Source organism: Globicephala melas, chromosome 3 (assembly GCF_963455315.2).
Source record: "Globicephala melas chromosome 3, mGloMel1.2, whole genome shotgun sequence".
NCBI classification, from domain to species: domain Eukaryota; kingdom Metazoa; phylum Chordata; class Mammalia; order Artiodactyla; family Delphinidae; genus Globicephala; species Globicephala melas.
The window spans coordinates 122707329-122729783 of NC_083316.1; the positions used below are offsets into that span (position 1 = coordinate 122707329).

Consider the following 22455-nt stretch of genomic DNA (forward strand, 5'->3'; position numbering starts at 1 on the left):
ACCTCTTTAAAAACCATAAGGTTCTGAGGCTCACAGTGAAAAGGAAGGGAAAACTAATCATACAGAGGGAAAACAGGACAAATCTGCATTTCATTTAAAATCACTGTAGTTGAACTTCAAATTACTCTACCTCATTCCCACCTACCTCACATTCTATTAAGGACTTATTTTGCCCTTCATCTAGGAATAATTATATACTGAACTGCATCACGTATACATTAGTATGTGGATTCAAGTACATATGCTTAGCATAAGCCAGAAAAAAAAAAAAAGGAAGGAAACACATTTGAATAATGTTGACTGTTGCAACTGCATTCCATTCAACGGTTGGAGGCACCCAAGTAAGTGTGACATGTGGGCAGTGGATCTGCTCTTTCCTCAGGCAGATCTGTACAGATATCATCTCCTAGCATCTTGATGTGCTGAATGAGCTACTAAGGTTTAAAGAAGTCTATTTTTTCATAAACGGCCTTCCACATTTGGGGTATAGCTTTATATTGTACATTATTCTTTATATTATGCATATTTACGTGTAAATATTATTTTGTACAGAGTTTATTAAAAAAACTATGTACACTATATCATATGGGTAATTTAAGGGATTCTTCAAGGATATTTTTATGGGATGACTTTGGAATCTAGCCTGTGCAAAATTGCCCACTTTACTGACTCTTTTTCAGGATCAGCAGAGGCAGGATTCAAACATAATCTGAATTCACAGACCATACTTTTTCTATCACACCAGGGAATCTAAAATCTTGATACTTTTAAGACTCTTCATTAGAATATCCTGGGGATCTTCTATCTTCCTTTGTCAAGGTCTAACTTACAATAAGATATTCTAACACTTGGAAGAGTTAATGTAACTATTTCCAAGTGATATTTGTTGAGCACTTACTAGATGCAAGGCGCTACTGGTATACTATGGCTATGGAATCATCTTTTTCCAAAAGCAGCTCACAAATTGACAAGACAAAACGAAGAGTCCAATCACACAAGAAACTCATCACATAATTTGTAGGCAGGGGTCAATAACAGGGCCTTGTAAGTAATGATAAGGACTTTGGAATTCGTTCTAGGTGATAGGGGAAAATATCTGAGGCTCTTAATAGGGTAATGAATGATCTGATCTATAATTTTAAAACATCATACGAAGTGCAATGTGGTTATCAGATTGTGAAATGTGAGGGGGAAGAGAGTGAGTGAATGTAGGAAGAATAATTGGAAGGCTCTTTTACATGGTAGTGATGGATATAGGTAAGAAACAAGCTAGCTGAACTTGGGAAGGAATTGAAAGAGAAAATAAAACAATTATAGAGATATAAACTGCTTTGAAGGAAGAACAGTAAAACACAGAGAAAAATCTGAAAAATATAGTTATCAACACGGTTTATAAGCATGAGGAAATGACACAAAACAAAGTGGAAAAGTACTAAGACATAAAAATCAGTGGAAAGCAGATTATATTTTCAGAAAAGAAAGAGGATCCAATGTATGTATTATTGTTCGTCATGAAGAGACCAAAAGAAGTGAACAGGAAAAAATACTTAAAATATGTTTTTTAAAAATGCCTGCAACAAAGAGTTAAATCCAAGACTGCAAGGATTGAAAGGGTACAGTATACCAACAAAAAGTGATGAGAGTTAATACCAAGGCATACTCTGGTGAAGTTATTTCACTTCAAGTATAAAGAAGATTTATGGGTTATACAGAGCTTTAAAAATGAGTCAAATTTATAAGAGGTAAAAATAAGGCTGGTTTCAGACTTCTTTCCACAGTAAACCCCACGTCAGAAACAGAACCAAACAGTGTCCACAAAGTTATAAAGATTTTATATTCTTTCGGGCTGTGATTTAGCATAGAAGCAAAATTCTTAAGCAGGCAAAAACTCAGGGAACACCATATTTATGAGCTTCTACTAGAATGTAAGCTCCGTAGTGGTAGGGTCTGCTTCCATAGTGTTTTCCATTTTCTCACCAGCACCCAACACACAGAGCATTACACGTAGTAGACACTCCACAAATGTTTGTTGATTGAATTTAAAAACTTTTTTATGTGACGAAAATTGGACACTTTCTCATTCAGAGAGTCCCAGACTGTTTTTTTCATCAGAACCACCTGAGAGCTGTTAAAGAGAAAAAGAAAATACAGATTGCCCAGGTTCACACTTTGAGATTCAAACTCAGTTGGGCTTGGGTATCTTGATTTTTAAAAAGCTCCCAAATAGCTGCAGGGAAATTAGCCTAGTGCTTGTCAAACCTCAGTTCTTTTAGCATCCTCTTCAAGTTTTTTTACCTTATCTATTTACCCAGACTATTATTTACTTAATATTTTCTTTAAATGAATCTGCTTTTTATAAACTCCATTAGTTTTGATAGGGATCTTTACATCACAGCAATACATGAAAAACTAGTTTTCAATGAACTGCCAAAAAACCAGAAGAATGTTATAAAAATAAATACAACGAAAAAATGTTCTTCCATTCTAGACAGATACGGTAACTTGAAAGCACTCAGAGCTTAAGGCCAGCTCTCAGTTTAAAAAAATTAAGATTTATAAGTGTTATTAGACGGGTTAACACAATATTAACTCAAAGTAAGACTTTGGGCTTCATGTAATCAGAACAATTTTAAAAAGAAATAAAAAGAGAAAAACTTCAGTTATGTGATTCAAAGACAGTTACTTAAAGCTGTCTTGTACCAAGAGAAACATATAGCCCAGACTTTGGGGAACACAGTAATCTTTGAAGGTGACCATCATCGTATCTGGACATTAGGTGATTAATAATATGTTGATTTCAATTATTTATAGGTAACCTACTTTGTGTAAAGCGCAAGTCTGGGTCTTGGGAATAAGACAACAAATGAGATAGGCTCTGTCCTTAGGTTATTCAATGCTATTTCACCTGCCTTTTCACAGAGTTATTTGCATAAACAAAGAGTAGTTCCCCCTTTACCCGTGGTTTTGCTTTCCGTAGTTTCAATTAACTGTAGGCAGCTACAGTCAAAAATATTAAATGGAAAATTCCAGAAACAAACAATTCTTAAGTTTTAAGTTGCACGTTGTTCTGAGTAGCGTGATGAAATCTAGCAGACGTGACTCACCCCTCTGTCCATACGCTGCCCGTGAGTCACGTAGTAGTCCTCTCGGTTATCAAATTGACTGTCGAGGTATCGCAGTGCTTGCATTCAAGTAAGCCTTATTTTACTTAGTAATAGGCCCAAAGCATAAGAGGAGTGATGCTGGCAATTCAGATATCCTCTTACTGTGCCTAATTTATAAGTTAAACTTTACCACAGGTACGTATGCATAGGAAAAAACATAGTATCAATATATTTAGGGCTCTGTACTATCTGCAGTTTTGGCCATCCACTGGCAGCTCTTGAAATATACCCCCTGCAAATAAGGGGGGCCCACTGTAGAGAGCTGGGACCCCTGAATGGTCACTGACTGCATCTCTCTCACCCATGTATGGCCGCAGCTTCCAAACCCCAAAAAGTGTGGGATTGTGTCTTTTACATTTGCTTCCTATAATCGTAATAGTACCTAATGCTTCCAGAGGGCTGCTATATGCTCTCACCTAATCCTCACAACCACCGTACAAAGCAGGGGTGGTAAGTGGTGGTAAACCTCATTTCTCAGATGAGAACATAGAGGCACAGCTCTGACAGGAAGCCCTATCCAACCTGGAGAGAATAAATCTACCTACCTGACTAGCTGAGATCCTTACTATAGTAAGGCTTTTCTTCTATAGTATTACCTGCTACAGCTATTTAAATCCCATTTCCTTATCCTGGTGTGATCAGAAAAGGAGCACGTGACTCTAATGGTTAAAGGGGAAAATGCAGAGAATCAAGGCAGGTGCAGATGGGCACTGTTGGACCGAGAATTAATTTAAATGATAAGCAAAACAAAGGGAGAGAATAAGGGGAAGATTTCACTGGAGGTTAAGAGAAAAATAATGGGCTCTTTTTCTAAACACAAAAGGAGAATGTAAGTGGTAAAGAAGGAATCCAGGCTGCTGGAGCCTGGCAGGGGGCAATTTATTGATTGACAAGTAAGAATGTGACAAAAAGAAAGACATAAAGGAGGAAAATTATTTGCTGCAGTTCTCACAATGGGAGATGTCCAAGGAGGCAAGAGATGTAAATTTCCCAGGGGAAGAAGATTATGTAGTAAGATGCTTGTCTTCAAGTCCTCAAAAGGCAAAGCACTGATTATTGTTTGTTTGTTTGTTTGTTTTAAAGCATTGGGTTTGATGCTGAACAAGGATCAAATGATACAAGTGGCCCTTGATACTGGCAGGTGTCTGAAGCTGTTTGGAGTACATGAAAGTTAGGACTAAATTTTCCTAAATCTCATAATGATTGAGTCAGAGAAGATCTAGATTTGCTTAGGGAGTGGGCTCAATGGATTTCTGTGGACTCTCCCAGAGAGGGGAGGAGAGTCTAGAATTGGAGGCAAAAGAATAGCTTCTCAACTAGGATACTGCTGGAGTGGGGGCATGCCTTGAAAGACACAGAAAGGGGAAGCAGAGTTCATCCAAACATTACAGATGAAAGTTACATTATCCCTCCCGACAGGGGAAACCACTAGTAGAAACTGAGATAATTAAGGACAGCTAGGGAAAATGGAAACCATACTATGGTACAGCATGCAAACAAATGAAGGTGGAGGACAAAGCTCCCTTCCTACATAAGCAGTATATGCAGCTGTTCAGTTTGGAGTGTTCATTTAACTTCTTGTTAATTTCCAAGTCTTGGAAGGAGTCTGACTCAAGACTCTCCCCAACGATTTATTTTTCCTTCATGAGAACTCTTTCATTTAAAGTGACATTCTATTCTAGATATATTTATAGGCATGCAATTTCTTTTGTCTTGAAGTATAGAAAAGGAGACAACCCAGCTCTTGCGTTATGACACCAAATACAGAGAGGCATTTTCATTTTTTAAGGTTGCAGATTTAGGTGAGCTAAGTTTACAGACTGTTTGGAATTTCAATCTCTCAACATATACGACACTTGCAAATGCTTCTGATCATATTTTTTTTTTTCTTCCCCAGAAGGGACCAATGCCAATAAAGCTCATCTGCCTGAGTTACGGCTTTTTCCCTCCGATAATCAGTAAAAATTATGCAAAGGCACAGTGCTGTTATCAAACAGAAATAGAGAGCAATGTAATTCTACCTGATAATCTGGCCTGGCACATTGTTTTTCCAGAATCTATCTCACCACAGATGCTGGCAGAATGTTTTTTATATTAAAAAAAAAAAAAAAAAACAGACCAATTAAGGGGAAAATTTCTGGACAGTCAATTTTGATATCCAGTGTTGTATTTGAATTTGCAAATGTTAGACAGGTTGGTAACAAGCTTGTGCTGGAAGAGAAAAATAGAATTTTTTTTAATGATCAAGACAAAGGAGAAAATATCAAGAGAACTTCTTTTGGTTGTTTTTATTTAAGGAAAAGTGGCCTGCTTGGAATGTTTCTCTTTATTGCTAATGGAAAATAAAGACAGAGAGTCTAACGTCTGACAGTGGATCCTTTGACCTAGGCAGAAAATACTGCATTTCTGATGACTGACGGTTAGAGGCTGAGGCGGAGAAACTAAAGGAAGATTCGCAACCAGAGTCCTGGGTCGACTTTGAACAACTTTACAGGCAGTTCTTGATGCTACCACCCCTTAGGCCGCTCACCTGAGACGTGGCTGCAGCTTCTTCCCTACAAAGGAGTTACTACTAAAGCACATAAAGTTTCTTAGCTCAGGGAGAACTTGAAAGTTCACTGGTCCTTCAAAAACAGGTATGGCACTGTGGGAACACACTTACTTCAACTTATCCAGAGAGATTCAAATTGATGATTTATTTTCCAGTATCTCCTAATCTTTGCTCACAGAGTTTCATTAAGAATCTTTAATGCGGGGCTTCCCTAGTGGCACAGTGGTTGAGAATCTGCCTGCCAATGCAGGGGACACGGGTTCGAGCCCTGGTCTGGGAGGATCCCACATGCCACGGAGCAACTAGGCCCGTGCGCCACAACTACTGAGCCTGCGTGCCTGGAGCCTGTGCTCCGCAACAAGAGAGGCCGCGACAGTGAGAGGCCCGCGCACCGCAATAAAGAGTGGCCCCCGCTCGCCGCAACTGGAGAAAGCCCTCGCACGGAAATGAAGACCCAACACAGCCAAAAATAAATTAATTAATTAATTTAAAAAAAAGAAAAAAAGAATCTTTAATGGGAATTTCTTTTAGGCCAGAGATGTGTCATTCACTAAAGAGTCTTAAACATTAGGGTTGATATGTCTTAGGCAAATAAACTCTAACCATAGGATCAAGTTAGAAGTCTCTTCCCTCTTACCTATCCTCACAGAACCGTATGCTTCTATCCAAAAGCAGCAGCTGGGGTCTACCAGTTGTCTCTCTGTTCTGAGACTTCTTGATTTCCAAACTGGAGCTAGTTACCTATTATGGAACGGTCACTACTAAATGCTGGATACTGTGTTAGTATTGTTTTTCTGATAACAAGTCCTATGATGTAGGTACTTGATTGATGATAAAACTGATACTTGGAGAGCTTAAGTAAAAACCCCAAAGCCATACAAAGACAGAGCTGGGATTTGAATCCAGAGCTGTTCCTTTAAAGTCTGTTAACCGCTACACTAGACTCTTTCCCAGAATGGTTCCCACTGTGGGCTTTCCTCCCCTACCAGAGGTTAAGTGGAAAGAAGTTGGCCTCACGTTTCTCCTGGCAATGAGGATATTTTGCTCACACCTTCAGAACAAACAGGCAATTCTTTTGTTTTACTGTATCCATATGACTTGTTCCTTCAGCTCCCGTATCTCTTTGTGTACTGTCCTGACTCATTTTGGGTTTGTTCACATAAAATATACTGCATTTCTCTTCTAGGTCCCAGGGAATTTTAACTGTCAGCCAACACATTTCAGGTTATGTCGTAATTTTGAAGATACGCTTCTCTTTAAAATACGCAAAGGGTGGAAAAGAAGAAAGGATCCTCCGTTATTGGCAGCAGGAATATCTGGGCTGGACAAATACCTGGCCCCCTTTTCACACAACTGCCACTGACCAAAGTCCCTTTCAAAAGCTCTGGGAACCGGATTTAACTCTGTCTATCCTGGAGAATGAAGCAGCTCCTCCACAGTTTTGCTCACTCTGTCTAGAGTAGCCCAGATGAAACACAAAAGAGTGTTTCTTGAGGTCTGTGGTAGAAGTTAGTAGTCTGAGTTTACTCTGTGCTGGGGCTTCTCCACCTGGAATCTTCCAGGCTCTCATGTTTTGCGAGCTACTTGGTATTTTATGGACATGAAATGCAGTGAGGATTTGGGCACTGCCCAATCGATTTCAACTTTTAAATCTGTATTGAACATCTTCTGACTTCCTGTCCTTCATTCATTTTTCAGTTTTATGCTCTTTTTTTTCCCCCAAGAAATACACTGATATCCTGGATGATAAGAGAGCAGGTTAGCCACTGTTGGCCCCTAACTCTCAGAGATTTCTGCCCAGTGAATGCGAGAAAGGAAAATGGCAACAATAGCAATGATGATTATGGTGATTACACAATCGGGAAATCTAGGAACACACAGAGAACAAGCACAGTACCAAACTTGCTCCCCTTTAGAGTCTGGGAAACCTTTGGTGGCTGCTATTGCTAGATTAGCAATAGAAGCCTTAGGAAATGCCAGGGAAACAACTCGCCCCTTCCTAGAGCCAGTGGGCATTTGTCTCTGTCGTTCCTCTGGGCATGGGGCCCTGTCCTCTCTGCATGGATAGCAGAGCAAATCCTGTTTAGGTGCCAAGCGAGAGCTCTTTGATATGGTTCTGCACTGCTACACAACCTCAGTCCTTGCTTTCTCTCTCTCTGGCCCAATTCTTGCATGGAAATTGAGGTAATGATTTATATGCCGTTAGTAGTTCTGACAGGTACACTCGATCTTGGCTTCCTCCAGCCCCAGGACTAATCGGAAGCTTATCTTTTCCTTTGTGTAACAGGGAGCTGTCAGGTTCTATGACCCTCCAAACAATTCAATCACTCATGGGAGGATTCACCTTGGAGGGAGGACACCTTGATACTGGAGGAGCTCCATGGAGGCCATGCCCTGACATGTATCAAAACAGTGGCAGTCAAGGGCTAGCGGGCAACATGGCCACACTGACCAAATGCCACTGGCTTCTGGAATGTAAACTAGTCATATCCACCAGGAGTTTTCTATGTTGTGCTGGCAGCTTTTCTGCCTTGGTGTATATCCTGTCTTGGGTGCAGAACATTGAGCTATTGAGGAAAGAAGAGCTGTTTCAAAAAATGACCAGAGCAGAGAAGAAAGGGTTTGCATTGCTCTTGGGAGAAAGAGCAAATTCCCTAGCAAGGTCTGTGATGGCCATAACCTGGCTGCCTTGTCACCTGCATCTTGCTGGTACTACACATCCCCTGGGATCAGCATTCCAGCCACTTTGGCCTTCGTTCCATCGCCTGTTCTCTGGTGCAACTTCCCAACCTCAGGGTCTTTGTCCAAGGCATTGCCTCTGCCTGGAAGGTGCCTCCCTCTCCTCTCCTTACCTACCTCCTGCTTCAGCTCTATTATTAACTGCTCAAGAAATTATTCTCTGTGCTTCCTGAATGGAGCAATTCCTCCATCATCTGCTCTCCTATGCACCTCTGAAGCCCCCATCCCAGGGTCAGTTTTACATCAGGGGCATTTGATTCATGGCCTTCCCACCAAAAGAGACTGAGGGCATGAGGTCATGGGCAGGGACCGTGCCATTCATGTTCACTGCTGTAATTCTAGGGCCTATCACCATGCCTGGCTTACAGTAGATACTCAATAAATACCTATGGAATTAGTGAAAAAATGAAAAAGCAAGAGACCTAGGCGGCACCTATGTTCTTCATGGATTTGACCATCAAGTAGGGAAAGGCACATTTAATCAGGACTGGTGTGACAGCCCTCTGAGAGTTCATGTGCAGAGATGACTTTATTATGGGAAGGAATGATGGTGACCAAGTGTGGCTTTGTTTTGTCACTTCTGTCTCAGGATCTAACCCGACAACTCCTGAACACCTGCTTTCTTGTCTGCATTGATAGTCTCATATATCCCCTCCTTAGGATGCTTTTCCCAGTTGCTCTTTGAATTTGGAAAGCAAATTATTATTTTTTTTAAATCAAGCTTTCAGAAGTTTCTAAACATCTGCGTGTTTGGAATTGAAAGGGCAGGATAACTGGATGAAGTTTTCACCTTGTGGCTGGATGTTCTGGCATTAAACAGACAATGTCCTCATTTAACTCAAAGTTGCAGAATTCTCAACTCCTGAAAATAATTAGAGGAAGTGGGATCTCAGGGCAGAATAGAAAATGTTGAGAAGGGGTTGAGGCAGTGTTTAAATACATAACAGGACTGACTGTGATGTCAGGCATGGGGACACGAGGTTGGTGCTGTTACTATTTTCAAATAAAAGCTTGTAGCCAGCTAATTCCTCACTGAATTATAAGCCCCATGTGAGGACAGGGACCACACATGACTCTCTATATGTGGAACCTTTTTTTAATAGATGCATATTAGATAGATGATAGCTTACACAGAAGGAAACATTTATGAACAGTGATGGTTTTCAGATTGGCTAAAGGGTCATTTCTGTTTCAAGAAGTCTCTGACAATAGGATAAAGCCCACATTGGCCCACATGGGTGAGAACCATTGCTATTGGGAGTCCAGACAACATGGTGGTTAAGAGTGGGGGTCTTCAGTCAGACAGTCAGGGGTGAACTCTGGTTCTGCTACTTGCTAGCGAACAACCTTGCACTAGTTGCTTCCTCCATATGGAGCTCAGTTTCCTTAGCTGGGAAATGACGATAATAGTTTTCAGCTGATAGGGTTAAGGTGAAGATTAAATGAGGAAGCATGCAAAGTGCCTGGAATAGTGTCAGGCACTAGAAAGTTGTCCGTTAATGTTAATGAACTTGTATGTCAAGAGGGAGGCTCTGTTAAGGCTCTTTCTCCATCATGGGATTCTGAGACTGGACGGCAGGAAAATGGGGGTGGAAACGCTGCCAGGCTAACCCCTGTTCCCTGACCCAATTCCTTCAGTCAGCATCTCCCAAAGTGAGGTCTATCGCTGTACTACTCAAAATAACGGATCCCTGAACTGTTTGCTAATTGTCCGTGACAAGATAAGGAGCTCAAGCCAGAATCAGTGCACTGCTTCATCCATCGAGAAAGTCTTGCTATGGAAAATAAAAGTGTCAGCTGAGGGCTTCCCTAGTGGCGCAGTGGTTGAGAGTCCGCCTGCCAATGCAGGGGACATGGGTTCGCGCCCCGGTCCGGGAAGATCCCACATGCTGCGGAGTGGTTGGGCCCGTGAGCCATGGTCGCTGAGCCTGCGCGTCCGGAGCCTGTGCTCCGCAACAGGAGAGGCCGCAGCAGTGAGAGGCCCGCGTACCGCAAAAAAAAAAAAAAAAGAAAGAAAGAAATGTCAGCCGAACTATACAGTGGATTAGTGATGTGAACGATTCATATTCTGGTACAAGCTCTTTATCTTGTTGGGGACCGACACTGGGCCAAGGACCACGTTTTGAGTAAAATGTTAAAAAGAACAGTAATCCCATAAATTGGGAAAAGTGTTTTTCATGGTCAGTTAGGCTTGGTGGAAAATAATGCATGCACTATATTTTTCTTAGACTTTGATATTGTATATTAGTATATTACAGGTCTTGAGAAACCCCAAAGCAAATAAATTTGTTTAAATGTATTTGAGCTAGGATTTACCATATTTTCTTGAGCAAGAAACATTTGTGAGCATGTATGTGTGTGTGTTTTTACAACCGCTTTTAACAATTTTTCTGGTAAAGAACATGAGCTCAACTGATCATCTGATGAAAACAACAAATTCCAAGAGTGTGATCCGCTCTCCTCCATCCAACTACATACAAATCTAGGACCTTTCCGGTAGAAATTCATTTCCTACTGGCTCAGTCATTCTAAGGAAACCAGAGAATTAAATCTTTTTCCAGTTGATAACAATCTCCTTTAACATAAAACTACCCTTATAAACTATTTTTGTCCAACCAGTTTCTTATACTTATGCACCAAAGAAAAGAAAGTATCTTCCTATATACACTAACCTCTAGGGAAATACTTAAAACTTTTTCTCTGGTAAGGACGGGTATTTAAAATCAGTGCACCAGTGGAAGTCTGGTTAGCAATGTACTAAGATCAAAGTGATCTTGTTTTCTATTGAACTTGACTCCAAATCCATTTTGTGTTAATGATTTTCTAGAAAACTCTTATGTATAATGAGCAGAGGCCTTAGAATTCCTCTTGTGATTTCAAATGAGTTCTTTGCATAACTTGGTAGCAAAAGGGACCCAGGCTCATATTTTTGATCTCTATTTAAATAAGCCCAATTGAAAAACAAATACTATAAACCAGCTCTAGGCTATGTTAACATTCTAAGGTTTCCTGAACAATGGGCTTCTTGGTACTTTGTGCCGTGTGCACGCCTGCACACGCATACACATGCATGTGTAGTTTCAGGGGCTGGACCTCACACCTCTTACTCAAGCAAAAGTGAGCTCACATTGGAGAGCCAGGACCTGGTCTGGGGACAATGTCTTTCCCATGACACTCATAATTCAGATAATTCCATCTGAAAGATTCAGAAAATGGAGATACGTTTCTTCCTCGAATCATCCAATTATGCCCTGGATTTTCCATTTACTTTAAAAGTATACAGAGAGCCCTTTAAAGGAAAAGATGGAGAAAATCATTCTAATAACTTCTCTTTTGAGAAAAATCCATCTGGGTCAGTGTGAATTAGGTTTGACCCAATGACAAGATCCTTGCTTGCAAAGCCTGGAAAAGGTTGGCAACCTGCCCCGGCCTGACCAACCGACCCACATCTCCAAAATTCAGACCATTTAATGACCAAAGTTAGGAAGAGAGAATGGGTCATAGTCTAGAATACTGTGCCTCCTGCCCAGGGATTCTCAAGATAAACTGCACCAGAGACCATGGAAACATCGAGATTTTCTTCTCTAACATGATCCTTTTCTTCTTCTGGTACTCGTGGACTTCTCAGCTTCCCACTGTCATTGAGTGTACCTGTGGGGAGTGTCATTTACTAGTTCCTATCACATTCGAGAAGCCATGGCTGCCTTCCAAAGGGGTTGGGAGCAAGAGACAAAGAGAACTTGCTCTTAAGACAGGTATAGGATTCTGCTTATATTTACATTTATCTTGGATCTAATTACTACATGGTAAATGCAGCACAACGAAGGTAGCTTTGAGATGAAAGAAAATATCTTCTTGTCAGTGAAAATATTCTGAATCCAAGGCAGCTTTGGAGGGCCAGGGCAAACACACATTCAAAATAAAGCAGAATGGATTGCTGGATTCACTAGTATCAAAACATAATGCTGCTTTGAACTTTTTCCATATATTCATCAGACTTTCCTGAAACTCCTGGTTGTCCAGGTGAAAGACAAGATGGGAAGGAAGAGGAGAAAGGTAATAACATATAGCGAGCATCTGACAATCGTAAGGCATCACACCAGTACTGTCAACACGTTACTCTATTTTATTAGCATGACCTCTGTGGGAAGAATGTAGGATGAGTTCCATTTTTCAGATGATGGCTGAGATGTGGTCAGAGCCCTAGCCCTTTAAAAATGTGACTCAGCCCCTTAGTAGCTGCAGCCCTTGGGTAAGTAACTTCAGCTTTCTGAATCAAATGTCCACATCTGTCAAATGTCTCAAACCCAGCTGATCTTCAGAACTACGTGGGATATGGCTGAGAACTATGGGTAGATCTCTTGGCCCTGTGCCTAGACATTCTGAATCAGTCAGCTGGGGATGATTTAAGACATTTCTAGACTCTGAGGATCATCCAGATTTGGTAAACCATGATCTAATTCCACGCATCCTTTCTGCTCCACTTCCCCCCCCGCCCCCGCAAACAAAACGGAAACCCCACCTGGGCCCAAGGTTCCCGCAGCATCTACCATCTCCTTCATGGTTTCTTCCCTAGTCCCTGCTTACTCATATTTTAGTTTATACCAAATATTCAGATGAATATATCAGGCATTCTATTTAGTACAAGAGGTAGGATAGTAGTATGGATTTTAGAATCATAAAGACATGAATTCAGGGACTTCCTTGGTGGTCCAGTGGTTAAGTCGCCATGCTTCCACTGCAGTGGGCACGGGTTCGATCCCTGATCAGGCAACTAAGATCTCACATGCTGTGCGGCATGGCCAAAAAATAGAAGAAAAAAAAAAAATAAAGCCATGGATTCAAGTCCAAGTACTACCACTTACTAGCATCTGACCTCAGGCGGGCTGTTTAACCTCTCTGGCTTTGGTTCTCGCATCTCTGAAATGAGGTTTATTACCTTCATCATAGGTTTATCTTGAAGAATAAATGAGCCAACATACGGAGCGTCCCTGGAACAGAGCAAATGCTAATCCATGTCCGCTGCTTTTATTATTATTTCAGTTAGTTCCTTTGCCTCACATTGAACCCAACTAATGTTGTCTCACTGAATATTAGCCTAAGAACAGGGACATCCACAAGTGTCACCCCTAAAAGGCAAAACATGTCAACACACTGAGGCTTGGTGGTGAGGGTAGTGCCCGGGGTTCCTGTGGAGTGCTTTCTGATCCCATACATGAAACCCCATGACACAGACTGATAGAATCAGATAATGATGGCCATCAATAACGATAACAGAAATTATTATTTATTTTCATAAACACAGAGTCTGTGCGTCCTGCTGAGTTACACACATCACATGCCAGCATTCACTTGTGCGGTAGTCAATCAATGGGGGATTGCAATATCCCCTCGCTGAGACAGGAGGGGGAAGGGATGGAGTGGAGGTGGAGAAATTACCCACACCAGAGTGACACATTCACAAAGTTAATCTAATCCAGGGGCCATCCGGGTGCCACTGCGAGCGTGTGAATATGGAGTAGCCTTGATTGATTTTGCACTGCAGTAGCTAAACACTTCATTTTTATTTGCAACAAATATAAGGAAAGGAAAGCTGAAGCTGTAAAAGCATTGGCTATGAAGCCCCTAGAGCATCAATACATCATAAAATGAAGTCTAGAAAAATTAAAAATGGGTACGGGAAGACTGTATCTGTGTCCTAAGAGGCCTCCGTTGTCGAGCAGAAGCCCAAAATGAAAACCTAAGGCAGTGATGGCCGAGCCTGACTCAACCAGTAATTTGCCCTGTTACTGGCCTGGGATTACCCATTCTCCTGGAGTGAGCCTTATCACACGGTCACCACGGAGGCAGCAAAAAACACAAAGGCTGTGTCTAGACCGAACACATTTCATTCTCGGTTCTGCCTCTCAGAGCCTCAGTTTCCTCTTTTCTTAATGGGGATAATCACATCCAGATCACCAGAAATAGGGAAAAGCAATTCATGTCCTACTTGCCCCCCAAGATCCTTGGGGGCATTAAATAAGACACCCCCCCCCCCCAGCATGAAAGGCCATCTATCCCTCAAGATGCATGTTGAAAATTCCTTCCTGGTCCTATAGCTCTCTCTTTCTGTTCTCCCTCTGAAGCGCTATGGCAATCTTCTGTGCTTTTCTCGGGACACTTACCCGATCCGGTGTTTCTCAAAGTTGGGCCCAGGGATCACCTGTGTCAGAATCACCCGGGGATTTTCTAAGGGGGATCTGGTCAGTGATGTTATTGGGTACAACTCAGACCTTCTAAACCAGAATCCCTAGTGATGAGGCCAGTGCCTGTGTTCTAAAATGCATCCCAGGAGACTGTGAGGGCACTGTGGTTTGAGAACCACTGCTTGAATTAATTTCATGTTGCAGCGACTTGCAACATTCCCCTCCTGGCCCCTGGAGGACACAGAGCATGTTTCACTCATCTTTGTAAGACCCGCTCTGTAGTATGTACTTCGCACGTTGCCTGGTGCATAGAAGGCACTCAATAAGTAGGATAAAAAATACATTGAAAAGTTCTACGTGTCAGATGCTATTATCCTCATTGTCTAGATCAAGGACCATGCAATAAATAGTCCTGGATGATGGTGAAGGGCAGGAGCTGTGGGGTCAGATAGACCTGGGGTCCGTTCTTGGCTTTGCCACTTATTATCTGTGAGGTCTTAAGCCAGTGCTTACCTCCCCGATCCTCTGTTTACACACCTATAAAATGGGCATGATGCATAAGCCATAGGATTGTGATGAAGAACCAACTATAAAATATACAGAAAACTGCTCAGTGTGGAGTCTGTCCCTAGGAAGGGCTGAATCAATGTAGTTGCTTTTATTGGTAAACTTAAACCAGTGGTCTGTTTAATCAGTTCTCTAGAAAACAGATCAGGCAGTTAAACTAGTTGTTTCACAAAAACGATCATTTTGGGGAAAAAAGTGTGTTTAGCCAAGCTGTCTAATCCCATGACCTGCTGGCAATAATCCTCAAGAAGTTCCCTTCAGAATTTGGAGCTGGTGAACGCTCATGTCGATTTGCCATGGTGTCTCAGACTGTGGCTAGGAGGGTGTCTAAACTGCCATCAGTGGGATGTGTAAACATCAGGGTCATTCTAGGTGGAAAAATCACAGGAAAGTCACAAGAATGTGTGTGTCCTGAGCTGACAGAAAGACAGAAGCAGTCACCGGCAGAAGGCATGTGTGTAAAAACATGATATAATTGAATCTTTTCTCTAAAATATAGTGCATCCATTGTGTGCTCAATGGCAGAAAAGCCTTTGCAGCCCTCACCCTCGCCGTCCACTCCGCCCAAAATCTAGCTCCTACACTAAGAAAGCTTTGCCGAAGAATTCCGAGAGACACTGATAATGAAATTGCCCTGCTCTGCAATCATGAATTAGTATTTTCTTAGGATGTAGCTGTAGGGAATCATAAAGAAAAGCGTCAGATTTGGGGTCAGATGGATTAGGTTTGAATCCCAGCCCCACCACTTTCTAGCCATGAGATCTTGGAGCAAACAACCACTTGTCTACTCTGAAACTCAGTTTCCACTTCTCTGTAATCTATTCATTTGACAAACATACCCTGAATACCTACCATGTGCCGGAGCTACAGGAGAGGAGACGCGTGGTTCCTGCTTTCACGGAGCTTACATTTCAGGGGAGGGGGAGGGGAGGCCGACAGTGGACTAATGATACATCTGGCCAGGAGGAAAGTTAAGAATAAAGGGGCAGGGTAAGGACACCGAGAGTGAACGGGAAGATGTGAGTGTGCTACTTCCCCTACAGGATTCTAGGAGAGCTTCTCTGAGAAGGTGGCACGTAAGCAGAGACTTAAATGAAAGGAGGGAGGGAGGCTTTGCCTGATCCAGAGAGGATAACCGAACCCGAGAGAGTTACTGTTAGGACAGAATGATATAAGGGTACACAATCCAGCACCTGGCATATAGGAAGCACTCAAAAATGTGGCTATTATTGTTATTAATATTAGCTGTAAGGAATATCCATTAGAAAACCTGAGTTCATTACATCCCCTTCATTTTGGGGAGTTATGGTGTCACAGGTTGGAAGCTCACACCTTCCAGACAGACTCTGTGTAACTCTTCTGTAACTGGTTCAAAAGCACATTTCCACCTGGCCTAGGTTCCCAGGGCGCTGGCAGCCAATCCTAACGAGGGAAATAGTAACTCCAGGCTCATTCTGCACAGATAAGTACGCTAGGTATGACTTCTCACCACCCATCTCCCCTCCCGGGCTGATTAAGTTACACGAACCGTGGGTTTCCGTTGCCAAGAAAGGGCTCTGAGGTCTTCTTAGCTGTGGGTATTGGGAGGTTGGAAAGAAGGGCATGGAGAATCTTGCTAAGTGGAAGTACATAAGACCTCAAGGTGAGGTCAGAGGTCAGAGGTCTGGAAACTCCGTGTGTGAATGTGTTGGTGAGAGAGAAAAAGGGAGGGAGGGGGAGGGAGGGAGAGAGAGACACATGCATACACCCTGACCTAGAATAATAATGGCACTAATTATTAAGAAAAGCATTTAAAATGCCCAATGTATGTGTCCAAGTTGAAGAGCCACAGCTCTTGATTTTCAATCCCAGCTCTGGAACAAGCAGTTGACAAACACTGGGCAAGTCATTTTCCCTCTCTGAGGCAGCATCAGGTTGAAGGGCTCAGGGTCCCATAGATCAAGGTTTGATGCTTAGCATGATCTTGGGCATCTCACTGAAACTCTGTGAAGCGCATCTGTTCAATGGGTATTTAACAGTGAACTGTACCTCATGAAGTGGCCAATGCAGATACAGTGTGCAGCATGGTGCATGGCAGATAGTAAATGCACAGTAAATACTAGATTCCAGCATCTTCACCTGCCTTCCTACTTGGCTGGTCTGAAGATGAATCAGGGAATTAAGTAAGTAAACACTTTGTGATAAAAATGGTATTTTACAGGGCTTCCCTGATGGCGCAGTGGTTGAGAGCCCGCCTGCCGATGCAGGGGATGTGGGTTCGTGTCCCCGTCTGGGAAGATCCCACATGCCGCAGAATGGCTAGGCCCGTGAGCCATAGCTGCTGAACCTGCGCGTCTGGAGCCTGTGCTCCGCAATGGGAGAGGCCACAACAGTGAGAGGCCCGTGTACCACACACACACACAAAAAGGTATTTTACAGCTTATAAGGTGTTATTATTAAACTATCATCACGATTATTGCTTTGAATGTTATAATATTAAGCAGGAGATGTAGTGTCCATAGAAGTGCTTCTCAAAGTCTCTCTGGGTAATGAGTGATTGGATTTGAAAGGCTATCTTGCATGAAAAAAGGAAAAAAAACAACCACATTCGTACTTTGAAAAGCTGAACCTCCCAGCACTGAAACAGAACAGGTTCATTACTCAGTGAGGATTAATTAGCTGTTGGGTATTATTAAACATTCTCACTTTCAAGATCCACGTAGAACTGGAAACTATGAAGTGTACGAGAGGTACAGGGAAGTACCTGTACCTAGTACCTAGGTACTAGTACAGGGAAGTACCTAGTACAGCGAAGGAAACTAGGTACTAGTACAGGGAAGGAAACCTAGGTACTAGTACAGGGAAGTACCTAGTACAGGGAAGGAAAAAAAAGCCACAATTGCTGGCGATGCAAATGTCAAGAGCAGAGCATGTTAGTAAATTATGGTCTGATTAATATCACATCAGCTCATTCTCTGTTTGGAGTCATTGTTCTGAAACTGTTTTTCAGGGTTGCCTGGTTCTTCTTCTACCACTGGGATCAAAGAGAAAGCAGGCTGGCCTTTTCAGTGTTTGCACTGAAAGAACACTGGAGTGTGGATGTTTACACTGAAATGAGGATACTTGAAAGCCTAGGAAGGTAGACGAGATGAAATCAGATACGAGTTTTACAATATGATAGCAAATGTGTCTCATGAGCTGGTACAATAACTTGAAATGACTGAAAAGTAACAGAGGCTCATAAAAACCAGAGCGTGGAGGAGCCTTAGAGATGATAAGAGTCCAGGGATAACAGATCCCTTCGTCTCAACCACCAGGGGCTCAGGATAAAAATGCAGATCCCTCTGGACCACGCAACTTGCTGAAGAGAATCACTGAGGCTGCATCCTGGGAATCTGCATTTGTAACTGGCACCCATGGTTGCAGAACCACTGACTTTGTCCAGTCCTCTGCTCAGTTGCTTAGAAACTAAGCACGGAGAGAAGAAATGAGATTCACTGGCCCAGGGTCACAGATGCTTAATAAGGACGCAAGAACCAGAACTGGGGTTTTCTAAGTCCCAGCCACTCCTCAGGGCCTCCTTCCATGTTTGACATGTACAAGTCCACTTCATAACATCACTGTGTCACTTTGGGGACAACCTCTGTTCTAATGGAGCTTACATAGAGTCCTTCTCTCTTCTTCATCATGGGAATGACATCCTCCCGGGGGCTAAATACAAGTATACAAAATCCCACTGGATGCATGGACAACTGGAATTCATAGTGGGGACTAGAGATGGCACCTGAGAAATTCCATCCACATAGCAAACAAGAGCAAGGTAACATCTGGGCAGAAGTTCACGTTATAAACTCCCCAGTGGTGCCTAAGCCATCTGTTTTCTCCATACGATTGCAAAGTCCGGAGGGGTGAAAGACTACCTTGTTCCTTTTGTATCACCAGTACTGTGCTTGCCACTTGGTAGACATCAGTGAATAGCTTGAGGAGTGAATACAAGAGTATAAAAAGTGTATGAAGAGAAAAATGGGAATTTTCTCAAACACATAGGCCTACTATCACTAGGGGGGAATAACAGTCATGAAAATGATGATGATGAGAGCAAGACTAGAAACCATCAGCAGGAACTAATATCACTGAGCGCTTTCTCTGAGTGAGACACTACACAGGCTAAGCTCTCTATCACACACAATACTGTACTGAATCTTCACAACAATCCCAGGAAGTAGCGACCATCCCTCATCCCTGTTGTGCAGACGTGACACGGGAGGCACAAAGACTTTAAGTAATGTGTCCAAGGCCACCATCCAGAAAGGAATGGAGCCAGAATTCTAACCCAGGACAGAGTGACTCAATGTTCATACTCTTCACGGTTCTCTCCTCCAGTCTCAAAACCTCTGAGCATTTAGAGCATCGACCCAGTCTGATAAGGTAAACTTGTACGGTTGTTCTCCAGGTTGAAGGCATAGGCGGACGAGAGGAAACAGAGCAGCCAATGCTCGTTGGCCCAGAAGAAGCTCAGTAGAAGACCAGGTACCCACTACTACTGGGTACACACACGACAGCCTAGCATTATGGGCCGCAAAGAGTCTGTGCTCAAAAAGCATCTGCTGAATAAACAGATGAACAAATGAATGAATGAATGAACAAACCAACAAGCCAGCTAATCAGGCACACGATGATCATTCAATTCCCACATTTGCCTCTAAACATAGGACGACAACCTCTTTTCCCCACAGGTATTGATACTTCAGTGTCTCTTCGCAGTTTTTGGTTTTCAGTAGAGCTGCTGGCATCTGAAAGCACATATTTTACCCAGTTCTGGAAGTGGCTAGGGGCCAGGGCTGGTCCCAACATGTGCCTGGCTTTACCGTTCACAATGAACACTCCAAAACTAAACTCATCACCCAGTCCCAAATCATTTTAATCTCTATCTGGAGAGCCTTCCTTTAAAAGTCTGCTTTTAGAAATCCATTTCTAACACCATTTCCCTAACAGACATATCCCAAACTCCCAGAACCAAATATAATTTCTCCCTCCTTCAATCAAACTGCAACTCTCTGACTCTCATTGCATTTATCTTACTCTAGTTACTGTCATAAACATTTGCATATTAGTCCTACCCATCCTCTTTCCTTACCAGACTGTGCTTTTCTGGACAGCAGGAAGGAAGCTACCAAGACTAATAGTAGAGATCACTTCTTGAGTACCAGCCATGGAATAAGGGCTTTTCATCCTCACTGCATTTTAGCCTCAGAAACCCACACACAGTAAGGTACTAGGTTCACTGTTTTGCAGATGGAGAAACTAAAAATAACTTGCACGACAGAAGTTCAAAAAAGGGAGTGACTTTGTAATAGTCTGGTAAGTGGCAGAATTTGAACCCAGGCCTGTTTGATTCAGAAGTTCATGTTCCGAATCACAAGACTCCAACTTCCTATCTGGGGAGTTCCATGCCTGTACCTTGAAGGTGCTCAAGACATGTTAGATGATGCAAACAGACAGAGGCTAAGAACATAGTAATGCATGGCAGTGACCCTGCAGGTAAGTCCTCAGGGGCAAAAGGAAACGTGGATTTATAGTCATCAGAGGTTGGTGCCTGTCCTGTTCCTTCACCTACCACCAGAAACTCACGTAGGCGGGGCCTCTGCTTGACCTCCCTCCCTCACACCTGAGAGGGGCAACCTATAGCAGCAGTCAGCACGCAGCCAAACTTCCCCTCCACTTCCCCTGACCTTGGTTGCCAAGGAAACTGAAAGAAGGTGGAAAACCAGCCATTGGGCTCACCCGCAAGGTGGTGATGGTGGCAGGATCCCGCAGCCGGCCCTCCTCATCTTTCAGGTTGTAGCCTTCCGGCCTTTTATCACGCTCGCTGACTTTCCACAGCTTCACAGTTTTATCTGCGGAGGGCAACCAGAGGAAATCAAAATGACGGTGAGAGGAAACTGGTAAAGGAGTCTTTTTTTTTTTTTTTTTTTTTTGCGGGACCCAGTTGGGGGCGGTTGCAGGGAGAGGTGATGGTCACGATGGAAGGGACTGCTAGGGAAACTGGCTCATGTCAAGGGCTTCAGTGCATAAATCTCAAGGCCTCTGAAGGCAGAGCTCATGTTTCAAAATGAAAACATTTATTGTGCTGAGACAAACGGTTTCCCTGACAATGGGCTGTTAAATCTATAGCTTACATTTAAATTTTATCATTCAATAATATATCCTGAACACTGAATAAGAGTAGTCGCAACATACGTAGAATTAACGATGTAACCATGTTAGCGCTTTCCATGGAGAATTTACTTAATATTCACAATAACCCTGAGATGTAGGTCCAATTATTATCCTCATTTCAGCATCCCACCACATGACCTGAAAAGCCCTCCGTGACCTGCACCTCTACGTCCTCACACTTTATGATCTCATTGTCTACCCCACTCCCTGCCACTTCCTGTGCTCCTGCCACCCGGTTTCCTTACAGCTCCTTGTATAGGTAAATCCCACTCCAGCCTCAGGACTTTTGCACTAGCTGCTCCTCCTGCCAGGAAAGCCCTTTACCCTCTTTTTCACAAGATTTGTTCCTTCACTTTGCTCTCCTCTGTTTATGTCCCAACCTCAGAGGGGGTCTTTCCTAACCAACCTACAGAAAGATGTTTTCCTCACCGTTCTGTATCCCCTCTTCCTGCTTTATTTTTATTCAGAGTACGTTTCACTCTCTGGCAATTTAATTATCTCGTCTCCCTCACAGTAATTTAAATATCATTGGAGGCAGGGATTCGGTCTGTCTTGTTCCTCACTGTATCTCCAGCACCTACAACAGTGCCTGGGGCATAGTGGATGTTCAAGAAATAGGAGTTGGATGAATGAATGCATCTCATTTACACAGTGCATCTTGTTAGCGGTACTCGGGGAAGTAAAATGAGAAGGAGATTCATCCAAATGCTTTCCCCTTGCAGTCTCTTTTCTGAGTCCCCAGCTGGAAATGACCTTTCTCAGTTCTGTACTGTCCCAGGACTCTACACCACTTGGTGACCCCTGTCATTCTCTACAGCAATACAACAGGGGTGAGGACTCCAATGCCTACAAGAGGTAGGCGGTGCCCGGGGAATGAGTGAAAGGGGGCGGGGCATCGGGGGAGCTGGAGATGGCATGCCCCACCTGCAGTCTTTTGATTCCATCTTTTAAAAATTGAAGTAGAGTTGATTTACAATGTTGTGTTAGTTTCATGTGTACAGCATAGTGATTCAGGTATATGTACATACATATATATACACACACACACACA

The 22455-nt window shown here is 42.8% G+C and overlaps 1 protein-coding gene across 5 annotated transcripts in view; it reads right to left on the bottom strand.

Moving 5' to 3' along the window:
* PPP2R2B (protein phosphatase 2 regulatory subunit Bbeta) overlaps positions 1–22455 on the bottom strand; it is a 455567-nt gene that overhangs the window by 77935 nt on the left and 355177 nt on the right. For all 5 annotated transcript variants that reach the window (XM_060296398.1, XM_060296401.1, XM_060296400.1 and 2 more), the window contains one exon: positions 20970–21082. In XM_060296398.1, the coding sequence (XP_060152381.1) occupies positions 20970–21082 (113 nt within the window). The remainder of the gene's footprint in view (positions 1–20969; positions 21083–22455) is intronic.